The following is a 16,860-nucleotide window of genomic DNA, read 5'->3' on the forward strand; positions in this document are numbered from 1 at the left end:
CGGTGGGCAGCTTATAATATGTGATCAAATCTCTGGAAGTCAGATTTGAACAGAGAGCCTTTACCCTCGCACCTGAACCACCGCTACACTTTTAATTAGGCTGCTAAATGAATACGTCTTAATTTATTCAGTAGAGGACCTGGTCCGGATTCTTCTTGTTAAAGGGAATTGAGAGAGGTTAAGTGAATGCTGAAAAAATGTTTTTGCTGACATTAAAGGTTAGGGAACAGTGCAGAATATAGCTCAGATTATATTGATAACGGTGCTATTTTACACATTATCTTCATGTGTTTGGGTACACTTGGAAGTTACACCAGTCGCCTATCAACTGTGCCACAATTATGTTAAGTGCCATCTGTTATCCCTTTCCCGCTCAGCCCTCCTTGGATTTCAATTCCAAACATGGTAACCTTTTCTCTGTAACTTAGCTCTGTTGCCAAGACAAATCCCCCCGCTCGCGCTCTCCCTGCGTACACGCAAACACGCTGCTTTGTCTTTGCCAGTCTGGGCTACCGCTCGATTAGTTCAGGAACTTAAATCTCCCAAGTTTTAAAAATGTTGAGGGAAAACTCGAGTTTCCTCGAAACTATTCTGTACGACGGCTCCGACTGCAAGGTTCTGAATTATGGGAGTGAGGGGGCTATTTTCCACTTAGCTAATGTCATGTTCACACTGGGCTACATGAGTGGTAGCGGCTTTTTCGGACTAGTTTATATCTTCAGCCTTATTGGCATTGGGTTTTTCATCCAGTCTCTCTGGGGCTGGATCGATGCCTGCGGGGTGGATATCTTTATTTGGAGCCTGCTGCTCTTTGTGCTGTGCTTGGTCCAACTAGCCCACGTTGGCTACCGGCTGCGGAAGGTAACTTTCGATGAGGACTTCATTAACCTTTATAAAGCTATGTTTCGGCCTCTGGAGGTTCCCCTTAATGTCTACAAGGAGATCGTGAGGTGCTGCGATGCCGAAGTGATGAGCCTCGCCCGCGATCAGAACTACGCGGTGGAGGGGAAAACAGCGATCGATCGGCTGTCGTTGCTGCTCTCGGGCAGGTAGGCGGGCGCGCTCCTTCACCCAAGTATTCTCCCCACAAAAGTACATTTTACGTTGAGTGCTTCCACTTATTTTGTAGAGCCACACAAAATTTAAATTTCATAGGTTTTGCGAAATCTCAGCTTTTCTGCACGATACTGAGAAGGTTGAAGCAGACGGTCATATTCTGAAATACTTGCTAAATCTTTGCTAAATGTGCCTCTGCTCAATGTATTTTTTTCACAGCTGTGCAACCACACAAACACACGGAATTACGATTTTTAATGAGGAAGATAAATGTAGTTTTATTTGGACAAAAAGGACAAATTATTATTTTTAATCAGCAAACACATAATGCTGGAGGAACTCAGCAGGTCAGGTAGCTTCTATGGAAAAGAGTAAAGTGTTGATGTTTCCGGCTAAGACCTTCAGGTCCTGAAGCAGAGTCTGAACCCGAAACGCCAACTGTACACTTCTCCATATATGCTGCCTGGCCTGCTGAGTTCCTCCAGTATTTTGTGTGTGTTGCTTGGATTTCCAGCATCTGCAGATTTTCTTTTGTTCGTGACTGAATTATATTTTATGACCGTCCAACCTTCTCTGTACTGTGTAAAAGGTAGAAAGGATGTAGCTGAGTACCAAAATGATACAAAGGAAAATGTTTAACATGAGTATTACCAATTTTGACTCAGTTGTCATAGTTAATGTGAGTGTGAGTCTGTGTTGAGTTCACATATTGGAGAACGTGGGTGTGATGTTCACAACACGTAAGTGAATTGTATGTTTTTGTAGTATACTCAAAATGCTGGAAGAACTCAGCAGGTCAGGCAGCTTCTATGGAAAAGAATAAACAGTTGATGTTTCCGGCCAAGACCCTTCAGGTCCTGAAGAGGGGTCTCCGTCTGAAACGCCAACTGTTTATACATTTCCATAGAGGCTGCCTGACCTGTTCGGTTCTTCCAGCAGTTTGTGTGTTATTTTGCAATTCCAGCAGCCGCTGAATTTCTCATGTTTGTGCATGTTTTTGTGTTCATGTTGTGTTAAGAATTATAAAATTTTGTTAACTATTACCTACCATTTTGTTAATATGTGGCCAGTCCTTAGAGTAAATAAAGGCAATTAAATTAATGAATCTTGGTATATTGAGTAGAGTTCTGGCGTATTAGTACAATGGTTCAGAATGATTGAGTGCAAGTTCATATCTCTATTGGAGTCTCTGACGTGGGGCTGAAGGAAAAGGCAGAGAACACAAGAAACTAAACCACCAGTTGCAACCAAGATAGTGCTGGAAACACTCAGCAGGTCAGGCAGCATCCGTGGAGAATGAAACAGTTAAGTAAGAGAACCTTCAAAAGAAATGGGAGAGATGATGTTTATAGAGAGATGGTGGAATGGTAGGATAGTACAGAGAAAATATCTATGATACAGTGGGACCAGTTCAGATGGATGAAAGGAGGCAGTTATCATTTGGTATCTCGATTATGTTTTGCTGCTAGCAAAGCTGTGAAACATGCTCAGCAGATCAGGCTGTACTAAAGCTGAAAGAATAATTAACCCAGTCTCCCAGAAGGATGGCTTAAAACAGAAAAGGACTGTTCTCATACAGAAAGAGAAAGCAGTTACCTGATGTTGGAAAATTTAATATTAAATCCAGATGGCTCCAGTGTGTTCAGATCGGGTGTGAGTTGTTGTCCCACAAGCCTCGTTGTAATATTGCAGGAGATTATTGATGCTTTGTAATATTGCAGGAGATTGTTGACGCTTTGTAATATTGCAGGAGATTATTGACAGTTTGTAATATTGCAGGAGATTATTGATGCTTTGTAATATTGCAGGAGATTATTGACACTTTGTAATATTGCAGGAGATTATTGACGCTTTGTAATATTGCAGGAGATTATTGACGCTTTGTAATATTGCAGGAGATTGTTGACGCTTTGTAATATTGCAGGAGATTATTGACACTTTGTAATATTGCAGGAGATTGTTGACGCTTTGTAATATTGCAGGAGATTATTGATGCTTTGCTGCATGCTTGAGTGCTCGGTGCAGGGTGCTGATGCTTTTTCCTGGTGAGGGTGGGGTCATTGTCTTGTTGCTTGTGTGTGTGAGCGGGAGTTGGGAGGGCTTTGAGGCTCTAATGTTTTAACTGTCATTCATTCTTTGGGGCATTTCTCTGTTTTCATGGAAGTCTGTGAAGAAAAAGAATTTCAGGATGTATATTGTATACATTTCTCTGACATTAAATGTACCTACCTACCTATTGAAGGAGCAGGTTGGGGCAGCTGAATGATTAAAGAAACAGGCAACAGGAATCTCAGGGTCTGTCCTGCAAACATTGCAGGTGCTCCACAGAACGTATTCCACATTCCATTTCTCCAGTGTGGAGGAGACCACATTATGAGTACTGATTGCAGTATATTGATTGGAAGAAGTGAATTTGAATTGCTGCCTCAATTATAATGACTATTTGGGTTGATGAATGGTTGGAAGGGAAGAGGTAAAAGGACAGTAGTTGCAACAGGAAGAACCATAAAGCAGTAAGGGTTGTTGGTGATGGTAAAGCAGACCAGGGAGTCGTGAAGGGAACAGTCCTTTCAAAATGCAGAAATGACGGGGGGGTGGGGGGGATATTTTTCTGGTGGAGGAATCCTATTAAAGGTGAAAGGAAAGGTAGTGGATGTTGAATATATGGACTTTAACAAGGTTTTTAACAAAGTCCTGCATGGGGCATTGGTCAAGAGGATTCAGTCTCTATGCATTCAAGATGAGGTAATAATTTGGATTCAACATTGGCCTCACAGGAGAATCCGGATGAATGGTAGTAGATGCTTGCCTTTCTAACTGGGGGCCTCTGACTAGTGACGTGCAGCAGCGATCAGAGCTGGCTCCTTAGTTGCTTGTTATTTATAATGAACGACCTGGATGATAATGTGCTAAACTGGATCAGCAAGTTAGTGGATGATGGCAAGATTGGGGACCTAGTGGACAGCGAAGAAGGCTATCAAAGCTTGAAGCAGGATCTGGACTGCTGGAAAAATGGGCTGAAAAACAGCACATGGAATTTAATGTAGACAAGAGTGAGGTGTTGCACTTCAGGAGGACAAAGCAGAGTAGGAGTTACATCGTGAGTAGTAGGATGCTAAGGAGTGTGGTAAAACAGAGCAATCTGGAAGTATAGATCCATTATTCCATGAAAGTTGCATCACAGGTAGATAGGGTCATAAAGAGAGCTTTTGGAACATTGGCCTTCAGGGCATTGAGTACAGGAGTTGGGATGTTACGTTGAAATTATATGAGATGTTAGTGAGGCCAAATTTTGAGTATTGTGTGCACTTCTGGTTACCTACCTACAGGAAAGATATCAATAAGATCGAAAAATTTACAAGGATGTTGCCAGGACTTGAGGACCTGAGGCACTGTATAGGGAAGGGTTGAATAGGTTAGGACTTTATTCCCTGGAGTGTAGGTGAATGAAGAGAGATATTATAGAAGTATAAAAAATAATGAAGGGTATAGATAGCGTTAATGTAAACAGGTATTTTCCACTGAGGTTTTGTGAGACTAGAACCAGAGGCCATAGGTTAAGAGTGAAAAGTAAAATATTTATGGTGAACTTCACTCAGAGGGTGGTGTGAGTGTGGAATGAGCTGCCAGTTTCAGTAGCAGATGCAGGTTCAATTGCAACATTTAAGAGAAGTTTAGCTAAGCACATAGACGGGAGAGTTATGGAGGGGTATGGTCTGGATGCAGTTCAAAGGGACTATGCAGAATAACAGCTCAACATGGACTAGTTGAGCCAAAAGGCTTGCTTCTGTGCTGTAGTGTTCTACGACTCTCTGAATGAATCTACTTGTTGTTTTTTAAAAAATCTATTTATTAAATTTTTAAGAGAATTACATACAATGAATAGAATAATAGAGTAATGAAAATTAATATGAACCCTTCCCCCATTAACATCCTTATCTAAAAAAAAGAAAGAAAGAAGGATTGCCTGGATATCGGAGGATCCCCACACGCTCCATGGAGTTCAAAATAACTTTAGTATATATCTCTATTTTTTCCCCAAATAACTAATAATTTTATCTTCAAAGGACCTATATATTTAATCCTATCTTTTGTAGATAGGGGTGCCAATTTTTCAAAAATATATCATATTCATTTCTTAAATTATAAGTAATTTTTTCAAGTGGAATGCAGCTATATATATCATTATTCCAACGGTCCATAGTTAAGTATGAATCTGATTTCCAAGTAACTGCAATAGCTTTTTTGACTACTGCCAATGCAATTTTTATAAATTTTTTCTGATATTTATTCAATTTAGGTTTTGGTATTATCCCTTCAATATCGCCTAATAAAAATAATATTGGGCTATGTGGAAGTTGTATTCCAATAATTTGTTCCAGTAAAAGTCTTAGATTTATCCAAAAAGGTTGAATTTTAAAACAAGATCAAGTAGAATGTAAAAAAGTACCGATTTCTTGATTACATCGGAAACATTGGTCAGATAAATTTGGGTTTAATCTATTTATTTTTTGTGGTGTAATATATAATTGATGTAAAAAATTGTATTGTACTAATCTAAGTTGGACATTTATTGTATTTGTCATACTATCAAGACATAGTCTTGACCAATTTTTTTCATCAATTTTAATATTCAAATCAGTTTCCCATTTTTGTCTTGACTTATGAATTCCTGGTTTAATTGTCTGTTTTTGAATCAAATTATACATACAAATCATTTTTTTTAATTTTTCCTTTTTGAATTAAAGTTTCTATTTCATTAGGTTTTGGCATTAACATTGTTTGACCCAGTTTATCTCTTAAATAGGCCTTTAATTGAAAATAACAGAAAAGAGTGTTATTTGATATTTTATATTTATTCTTTAATTGATCAAACGACATCAATATACCTCCTTCAAAACAGTCACCTATATATCTGATCTTTTTGAAACCAGTTATATAAAAGTTGATTATCCATTGTAAAAGGAATAAGTCTATTTTGAATTAGGGTTCTCTTTGCTAATAAAGATTTCTTTATCTCATCATTCACATTTACCTTATTCCATAAATCAATCAAATGTTTTAATATAAGAGATTCTTTCTTTTCCCGTATCCATTTGGATTCCCATTTATATATAAAATCTTCTGGTATATTTTCTCCTATCTTATCTAATTCTATTCTAATCCATGCCAGTTTTTCTTCATCAAAAAAAGATGCAATAAATCTAAGTTGATTTGCTTTATAATAATTCATAAAATTTGGGAGTTGTAACCCTCCTAGGTCAAATTTACATGTCAATTTTTCCAACGATATTCTTGACATCTTACCTTTCCAAAGAAACTTCCTCACACATTTATTCAACTCTTGAAAAAACTTCTGGGGCAGTTGTATTGGTAATGTTTGGAATAAATATTGTAATCTAGGAAATATATTCATTTTTACAGCATTAACTCTACCTACTAATGTTATTGGTAACATCATCCATTTATCAAGATCATCTTGTAATTTTTTTCAATAATGGCAAATAATTTAATTTATATAAATTCTTTATATCATTATCGACTCTTATACCTAAATATTTTATACCATTTGTCGGCCATCTAATTTGAGTTACTAATCGACATTGACTATAATCTCCTTTAGTAAGGGGTAAAATTTCACTTTTATCCCAGTTTACTTTATACCCTGATATTTTCCCATATTCTTCCAATCTAAAAGATAATTTATGCAATGAATACAATGGATTTGTTAAATAATCAGAACATCATCGACAAATAAATTAATCTTATATTCCTCCTGGTTAACTCTGAAGCCCACAATATCTGGATCCGTTCTAATTAATTCAGCTAATGGTTCTATCGCCAATACAAATAGGGCAGGTGATAATGGACAGCCTTGTCTAGTTGACCTTGTTAACTGGAATGATGTTGAAATTTGACCATTTGTCACTACTTTAGCTTTGGGACAAGTATTTAAGATTTTGATCCATTTTATAAAAGATTTTCCTAACCCATATTTTTCCAATACCTTAAATAAAAAATCCCATTCCAATCTATCAAATGCTTTTTCTGCATCCAAAGCAACTGCCACACTCATTTCCTCCTTCTTTTATGCCAGATGAATTATGCTAAGTAACCGAGTTACATTATCCGCCAATTGTCTGTTTTTAATAAAGCCTGTTTGATCCATATGTATTATTTTTGGTAAATATTTAGATAATCTATTAGATAAAATTTTTGCTATTTTTTATAATCCGTATTCAACAAAGAGATAGGCCTATATGATGTTGGTTTTAAAGGATCTCTATCTTTTTTTGGCAATACTATTAGGATCGCTGTCGAAAAAGATTGTGGAAGCTTATGTGTTCTTTCCGCTTGATATATTAACTCCATAAAGGGAGGGATTAATAAATCTTTAAATTTTTTATAAAATTCAGGCAGAAAACTGTATTCTCCTGGAGATTTATTACTCTGGAGTGATCCTAAAGCTTCTTCAACCTCTTTTAATGTAAAGGGCATATCTAATCCTTTCCGTTCTCCCGAATTCAATTTTGGAAGAGTTATTTGTGATTAAAAAAAAAAAATTTCTATCTCAGCAACCTCATTTTGTGATTCTGATTGATATAATTCGGAGTAAAATTTTTTTAAAGTTTCATAATTTCTAAAGGTTTATAAGTAATTTTATTTGCACTTGTTCTAATTGCATTTATTGTTTTGGAAGCCTGCTCTGTTTTCAACTACCAAGCAAGAATCTTGTGTGATCTTTCACCTAATTCGTAATATCTCTGTTTAGTTCTCATAATTACTTTTTCTGTTCGATATGTCTGGAGTGTATTATATTGTAGCTTCTTATTGACAAGTTGTCTTCGTTTTTCTTCTGTCATATATCTTTGGGATTCTTTTTCTAACTTTGTAATCTCTTTTTCTAATTGATCTATTTCTACCATATATTCCTTCTTAATTTTAGAAGTATAACTTATTATCTGACCCCTCAACTATGCTTTCATCGCTTCCCATAATATAAATTTATCATCAACTGAATATAAGTTTGTATCCAAAAAAAATTGGATCTGTTTTTTCATAAAATCACAAAAATCTTGACATTTTAATAAAATTGAATTAAATCTCCATCTGTAAATCAATTCCTCCTTATCCATCATTATCATTGCCATTATCAAGGGGGAATGATCTGACAGTATTCTCGCTTTATATTCCACACTTTTCACTCTATCCTGAATATTCATTGATAATAGGAAAAAATCAATCCTTGAATAAGTTTTATGTCTATTTGAATAAAATGAATAATCTCTTTCTCTTAGATTAATTCTTCTCCATATATCAATCAAATTTAAGTCTTTCATCAATGATAAAGTTAGCTTTATTACTTTTGATTTTTTAACAGCCTTAGTTGACCTATCTAGAACTGGGTCTAAACAAAAGTTAAAATCTCCATCTATTAATATTTTATCATGTGCATCGGCCAAATTCAAAAAAACTTCTTGTATGAATTTTGCATCATTTTCATTTGGTGCATAAATGTTCATAAGAGTCCATAATTCCAAAAAGATTTGACAATGTATAATCACATATCTCCCCACAGAATCAATTAGTACATTTTGTATTTTAATTGGTACAGCTTTATTAACCAAAATTGCAAATCTACTTGTGAAGGATAATCCATTGAATGTGGTGGTGGATGGTGAAGATCAGGGAACTCAGTCCTTTCTCTCTGAATGGGAGAGGCATGACAACAGAGATGTTTGAATATGCTTGATGTCATTGGTCCTGTCCACTCTGGAGAAAAGCACAGTTTAGTCAGAAGAAGGAAGACATTTCAGATATACCTTCGTGGAAAGTCTATCTTTAGAGCAAATATGATAAAGGTGGAGGAACAGGGAGAATGGGGTGAGAGGAAGGATGAGATGAAGTATATTCAAGATAGCTATGGGAATCTGTAGATTTACTATCTATCTCCTAAGGTGGAAATAAAGAGATCTAGAAGGGGAAAGTAAATGTTAAAGAAGAACCACATGAACATGAGAGTAGAGTGGAAATTAGCAGAAAAACTAATAACATTTTAGAAAGGAGCACCAATCCAAAGCAGTTGTCAATGAACTAGATAAACAGAAAGGGTACTGAGTAGAACTGAAGCATTTAGGCGTGTTGTACCTTCTGGACTCAGTATCAGGTTCTCCAAATTTTCCTCTCTGTATCAGAACAGGCTGTAAACCACCCACATGTGATGTTGGTTGAGTTATTCTCTCACCATTAGTATGGCCTGGCATGGTGGGCATGTCTAACGATCATATCACTAGCAGCAAATAACACAAATAAAGAACTGTAATTAACCTCTAATTGCCCTCAGCAACCTATCTGAACTGACACTCTATTACAGATATTTCCCCCGTCTGTCTCTAATTCAGATATCCCCTCCATCAATTTCTCATATCTCCCTCCCTGCAATTTAAAACCATCACTTTTTCCACTCTCTGTCCTAGTCCTGACAAAGGGGCCCAATTATTTTAACTCTTTCATAGATGCTGCTTGATCAGGTGAGTATTTTCACCAAGTCCTGTCTTTATTTCAGGTTTCCAGCATTAGCACGATTCTGCAGTAGTTAGATGTCCCACAATAATCCCCTTTCTTGCCAGAGCCAGTTGGGCCCAAGTCTTCCATGTAGTAATGTGGTTAACAGTTTTTTTTCTGGAGAAAGGCCTTTCGCTGTGTGGCTCACTGTGGCAGGCGATTAGGCCTCTGCACTTGTGTGGTGTCCCTTGTACTTCGACGAAGGTCTGTGATATGGGAGGATGGTATCATGGTTCTGTGGTTATGGATTGGACTATTGTGTTTATGGACTGTGGACTTTTTCAGACTTATTGTTTTTACATTCTGTGTTTCTTAGTGCTCATTCCTTATCTCTTTGTTGTGTGAGGGGAGTGGTTTTGGTGGGGTTGGTGTTCTGTTAGTTTTTTGTGTGAGGGAGTGTTTATTTGGGGGGGGTCAAAGTTCTTGTTCCATTTTGTGCGAATGGAGGGCTTTTGGGGGTTGATGATTGAGTTGCTGTTCTTTGTGTGTGTCTGGGTGGGGTGGGTTTGACATTTCTTTCTGAAAGACTTTCAAGTTCTTTGTTTCGTGGCTATCTGGAAAAGATGATTTTCAGAGTTGTATAAGGATACATGCTTTGATAATAAATGAATCTTTGAACCTCTGAACCCAAAGTTTGTACACAAATGAGTCAGTCCTGATGAAGGGGTGAAGGGTCTTGGCCCGAAACATCAACTGTTGACTCTTTTCCTTAGATGCTGCCTGGCCTGCTGAATTTCTCCAGCATTTCATGTATGTTGCTGCATCATTGCCACCCATATGTGTTCTGTTCATTAGCTGGGAAGGCAAACACCTGTTGACTATCATCCCTTACAACATCCAATCATTTCTGAACTCTGATCTTGCTTCTAACCTCATCATCTTTACTGCCATCATCCATATCCACGTCTGTGATTGTGATCCATAGCTTCACTTACCTACCAGGTGAAAGACATAATATGTAGACTATTGATGTATACTGTTGGCAAATGGTCTTGTGGAAAACTGCTGTACAAGATTTCTGTAAAGTGCCTTTTTCAGCACTACACAATTTCTAGCTCATTTTTAAAAAGATGATTATAGGGGGAATGTCTGAGAGAAGTATGCTACAGTTTGCCTTTTTTCTGCACACCCAAATTACTCGAGAATAATCCATTTAATTATGCTGGTAGTCTTTGACCATGGAAAGTGTAACTTTGAGCAATTTCAAATATGTACAGACAGGAGACACAAGAGACCTCGGATGCTGGAAAATGGAGCAAGGCACAAAGGAGCTGGAGGAACTCAGTGGGTCAGGCAGCATCATGGACAGTCGATGTTTCCTCCATAGATGCACCATATCTCACAAGTCACCCTTGCAACAATTCTCAATTTCTCTACACAGGATACAAATAACACTTATAGCCTCACAACTTACCACAAACGGGTCTCCAGCCATCAACCACCATCTTGCCCTTTGCATTTGTTTGGGTAAAACTATATTTAGCAGCACTTCGTACAATTTTGCTAAATTGAGAAATCACTAACCAAATAATCACACATGATTTCCTGAGAATGCTGCACTTCTACAGAAATATCATTAGTTACTCTGATTCAGATAGACAAGCATAATCATTCCTCCAGAACTGATCAGCATATTATCATCTGCTAATCCAATCAGTGATTCCTTTCAAAGTTTCAAAAATCAGGAGAGCAAATGATTTTGGATTATGTATTAAAGGTGTCCCTAATGTAAGTAATGAACCATGAATCATACTTTAAAGTAGTGAAGACAAACAATGCTCACAATTTAAAGCTAAGTGGTTTTGTACAGCAATTGAACTGAGCTGAACTAGCAATGCTGAAAGTCCTATTTCCTGACTATAGATTGAATTTAGTAGAAAATACCATGCCCGTATATACACCTGTATGACATGGAAATAAAACAACTACCAAATATGCTACTACTTTCAAAAAATATATAAAAAGTACAGATTTGGTAATAGCAACAAAATATTTTGTGTTTTATAGGATTCGTGTTTCTCATGATCAGCAGTTTCTTCACTATATCTTTCCCTATCAGTTCCTTGACTCTCCAGAATGGGAATCTCTACGACCAAGTGAAGAGGGCAGTTTTCAAGTAATACAATTTTCTTCTTCTTTTTACTTCTTGTGCTTAAGGTGAATCACCAAGATAATAATTTAAGTTTTGAACAAATTATAGCTATCTTGTAGGTATATATTTTAACGGTCATCTATGGGCAGGCGGGAGAACTTTATATTGGCAATCTTAAATGTGGTGTAGGAGTATTTTATGAAAAGATAAACCAAGAGCCAAATTTGACTCTTCCAATAAGAAGAAGTATTTGCTTAGGATCACCCTTATTTATCTTGCAAGTGGAATAGTGTATTGTTATTACTATAAAATTAGCATTGCATTGGCAATGTCAGGGGACGCCCAGAAATCTCTTTAATCTGGTTTAAAAGTGTTAATACAGAACCTGTCAGGAACAGATAATTAATTTAAAATTAAATTAAAATTATGATCAATTCTTTGATGAACTTTGTGGCCTTGTTTGTTTTCTAGATCGAGGAGGCAGAAAACAGGAAATCACAAAGTTACATTTTAATTACTCATTATTAAAGCACATTCAATGTAAACTTACCAAATAAAGCTTTAAAAATGGATTTAATCTCCTTAAGATTTATTTGTGGCCCAAACTCTTTGTCCCATCTGTACCTATAAGAGATAATGTTATAAATAACATTCTCAGCAGGATGTTTTTTCTTTGACTGCTGGAATTGTATAGTGGTGAATTTTGGGCGTATTTCTCCTGATTTTCTTGACATCATTTGGAATAGCTCCTTTGAGTCATGACTTTGTGAAAATAGTATCACGGAAAAGAAACTTAAAGGTACACAACTTGCCTACAGACCGCATGCATGCAGATCTTTACTTGGTGGTACTTGGAATTAAATTCTTCTGATACAGCTGTGTCATGTATCAATGTATCTGTTTTTCAGGTGACACTGACAGCAGAAACAGACTGTTGCTATGTGACATGGAAGAGAAGGAAGTTGTATCTGCTCTTGGCTAAACACCACTATATTGCACGCCTATTCACTGTTCTGCTAGGAAATGACATTGCAGACAAACTTTACTCACTCATTGACAAGCTCTACTGCAGGGGCGGGGTCCGTTACGATATCCGTCTACCAAGTCTTTATCATGTGTTGGCACCTTCTGTTGAATCTGAGAAAGAGAAGATCGCAGAAAGTCCCCATCATGTTCCTCAGAGGTCATTTAATCCTCAAGAATCTCCCTGTAAAAAATCATGTGGAGATCACAGCGACCTTTTGGGTGAGGATTCAACCAGCCTAGTTCTGGAAGACTTTGCAGATATGACTGGATCATTTATGGAATATACCAGTGAAAAAGAGTACATGAAATAATGATCCAGTAAATGTGATAAAACCTTGTGTCTGTCCATTCATGTGTAAGTACGTTGCTGCTTCAAAGTTTACCACTACATCTAAAAAAAACTAACTTGGCTCTCTGATTCTCTGGACCACTATATATGTGGTAAGTGGAAAAACTATCCTTGATCAGTTGGGGTGTCCTGCTATAGTTGACATACAGTATTAATTTGGACTAAAAATAGTTTCCTTTTAATACTCTGCATTAAACTTAATTTTTTATGGTGTTATTTATCTTACCAAACAGATGTTGTTTGGGATAATTAGGAAATGATGTCATCCAAAGGATTAAAACTTAAAACATGCATCATTTTCATGCTCACATTAACTTATTAGAAGTTGTACTTGCAAAGAAAGTCTGACGAAGGGTTGGCAACCTGGAACTGTTTCTCTCTTCACAGTTGCTACTAGTCCTGCAGAACATTTGCAGTATTTTCGGTTTTTGTTTCAGGCTTCCAGCATCTGCAATATTTTAATTTTCAATTTATTAGCAAGTTCTTTTCCCATTTTAGGAAGACAAGTTCAGTTCTATAGCCTACTCATTATCTACACACAACACGCTGGAGGAACTCAGCAGGTCAGGCGGCATATGTGGAAACGTTGACTGTTCGTTTCCATGGATGCTGCCTGACCTGCTGAGTTCCTCCAGCATGTTGTGTGTGTTGCTTTGACGCCAGCATCTGCAGAGTATTGTGTGTTTACTACTCATTATCTATTTTTGTAAATACTGTGGATGCCAGTTAATTGGGGCATTGGTTAATCAGGACAGCTGTTTATTTAGGACAACTCTTAAAGAACAAATAGCTGAAAATAGATGGGATTCCCTTTGTTTATTTGGGATACTATGCTGTTTAGTTGGAACAGGAGATGGCCATTAAGCACCACATCATGCTTAGAGCAAATGGTTTTTAAATAACATCATTTGCATGTGATTCTGGTCAGAAAGCAGTGATTTTTGTCAGGAGAGTTGGTGAGAAATAAGCAGTAAGTTTTCTGTTCACAGCAATTTCAAACATTCAGGCTTAGAGATACCAGAAATGGCTGGGAGTGAAAAGAAAACTACTTCACTACTTCAACAAGTTAGATTCAATGGAGGAATTGAAGATACTAACAATCATCTTGAATTTTACAGATAAAAATAGAGATTTGGAAGATGCAGTTGTCAAAAGTAATTTATGAATGCAATTCATCACTTGTATTAGGTGTCTGCACTACTGCACTAATATTGTTAATTTACAGACAATCAAAAGAACATGGCAGAGAGTTCGTTATCCATCATATCTGATGATGACAGTGAAACACGTGCGAAAGAGTTTTCAAAGTGGAAAAGCTGTTACATTGGGACAGTTTCACTATCTCGACCTCAGAAGTCCGTGTCCCGTGGTAGAAGTAGTCATCACAAACTGGTGTCTTCCTTAGTTACAGTGAATAACTATGACTTCTTCTGTGCCTTATCATGCCCTTCGGTCTCCAGAAAGTTTTATGGAACTACCTTCTTGGCCATTGGATGTTACTGCTGACCTCATCTTTCTCAGTCCACCAGAGCTGACTTCGTGCTGCGAATTCACCTACGCATGAGGTCCACCAGCTAAGCTCACCTGGCGAAGCGGTAAACTGGGGTGTGACCGCTGTCACATGCAAAATGTTACTTGCAACAGCAAGTGAGAGTTGAGGTGACCAAAGGTGATAGAGCTGCACCAGAATGGACATGAGAAGCCCCTTCACCAGAGGTACCACCCCTCCCTGGACACCCTATACACAACAGTGACCACTGAATGAACTACTCCATCGATAACTATTGGGAACTAATACACAGTTTTATAGTACTGTAGTTCATTGGTAGTGTTCTAATTTGTTTTGTATTCCATTTAAATACCTAATTTGTTACTCAGTTAAATGGTAGTTAGTCTTTTTTGTAGTTTTTTAACTATTTCCATGAAACTTCAACTAATTGAGGCAGATGTTTAATTGGGCCAAAATGTATTGGTTCTGATGTGTCCCAATTAACTGGAATCCAATGTACATATTTAACAAGGTACAGACTTCCAATCCTGTTGCAGTACTTGGAGAAAATTTGGGGCTATCTTTTGCTTTAATGTCAGAACTAATGCTGGAGCTTCCAGGAATCCTAGTTTTTCAACATTGGTATTAGTTTAAATTGGTGGAGATGATCTTCTGTCCTGCTCTTATTGCCTTTGGCTGCCCCATTTTGATTCATTGGACCTTCCAGAAAGTCCAATAGGCCAGGCAATCTCAATCTTCTGCATTCCTCCCAGCTTGATAGCTGGAAAAATCTACCTGGTGAACACAAGCCAATTTAAATCTTGGTACTAGAATGCCAGCCCCCATTCAAATCAATGGAAGATATTGGCCCTGGAAGGAAATTAAGTATTTGTAATACTATTATTTGTTAATTTTGATTATTTAAATTGATATTGCGTGGGTACTTTTTTAGATTTTTAAATGCAGCTTATTTTTAATATGCCCCAAAGAAGAAATAGCCCCGATCGCACTCGTAACTATGATGGTGTCGGAGTGTAAGATTCAGAGACTGACTGGCAGTCAGTGAGTTCAAATGACTGCCTGAGCACAGACAGCCCCTAAGCCAAAGTATGCTGAGATAAGCTTCACAGCCACAGGTGTAGTCATGTTGAAAGAATCAATGTTGCAGAGAGACCTGGGCCGATAGATTCTGGGGCAACATAAGATCTTTCCCATTATTAAAGAAATGTTAAAACAGGCCATACAAGCATACATTGATGTTTGTATTTCCCTTCAACAGAGCACATTTGCTATTATCAAGATTAGGCTTCTCTTTATTTTGTGTATTCTAGCAGCATTACCACTTTGAAATATTTAGAACAAAACCCAGTCTGCATCAGTTCATAGAACACGAGGATCAGTGTGTGACTGCCGAGTTGCTTGTCAATGAAGTAACTTCAGCACATTTTATGCAAAATCCAGGATGCCATATTTTGAAAATATGCACCTGTGGTACTCTGAAGGGTGGCATTCTTCAATTAGAAAGATCTATATCCAACATTCAAGTAGACCATGAGCATTGTCAAGAAATCTTGCAAGGAAAAGCTTACTTCTTCAACTATTATAGTACTGTGCAAAAGTCTTAGGTACACATACAGGTATATATAGTTAACATGCCTAAGACTTTTGCATTGTATTGTAGTAATTTTATGTATTGCACTGTACAGCTGCAACAGAAAAACATGTTTCATGACATTTGTGAGTGATGATAAACCTGATTCTGAAATGGGTCTCTATTGTGGACTGAGAGTGAGAAGGGGGCAGAATGAGGGGAATCACGGTTGGGAAAAGGGGAAGGAAGAGGGGAGGGAGCAGGAAGCACCAGAGAGACATTCTGTAGTAATCAATAAACCAATTGTTTGGAATGAAATGATCTTGACTGGTGTTTCAGGGCTGGGTGTGTCTGCACCCACTCCACCCACAGCCCCTGGCTCTCTTTCTCTGCCATCTGTCTGATATCCCTCCCGCAGCAGTCCACCCTCACCATTCCAACATCCTTTGCTCTCATCAGATTTACAAACTCGCTTTCCACTCCACGTTGACAAATATAGTACTGTGTGAAAGTCTTAAGCACCTTTGCTATATATATGTGCCTTAGACTTTTGCACAGTACTGTATGTGATTTAAAAGCTGCTATTTATTCCCTGAAAATTTCACCAGCAGAAGAAAAATTCTAGGAGACCTGGTGTAGAGTTATGTCCACACTATAGACTAGTGTGATAGAGCCAGTGATCATTAATGGAG

At 37.4% G+C, this 16,860-nt stretch overlaps 1 protein-coding gene across 2 annotated transcripts in view; it reads left to right on the top strand.

Moving 5' to 3' along the window:
* The window catches only part of popdc2 (popeye domain cAMP effector 2), a 22,230-nt gene continuing 5,370 nt past the window's right edge, over nucleotides 1-16,860 (top strand). Inside the window, exons 1-3 of one of the 2 annotated variants that reach the window (XM_073045354.1) lie at nucleotides 1-1,049; nucleotides 11,629-11,737; nucleotides 12,622-13,094. In XM_073045354.1, the coding sequence (XP_072901455.1) occupies nucleotides 556-1,049; nucleotides 11,629-11,737; nucleotides 12,622-13,050 (1,032 nt within the window). In that variant the 5' untranslated portion in view covers nucleotides 1-555 and the 3' untranslated portion in view covers nucleotides 13,051-13,094. The remainder of the gene's footprint in view (nucleotides 1,050-11,628; nucleotides 11,738-12,621; nucleotides 13,095-16,860) is intronic. The other variant, XM_073045355.1, reaches the window with a different exon arrangement.

The sequence above is a fragment of the Hemitrygon akajei genome, chromosome 5 (genome assembly GCF_048418815.1).
Source record: "Hemitrygon akajei chromosome 5, sHemAka1.3, whole genome shotgun sequence".
NCBI classification, from domain to species: Eukaryota; Metazoa; Chordata; class Chondrichthyes; order Myliobatiformes; family Dasyatidae; genus Hemitrygon; species Hemitrygon akajei.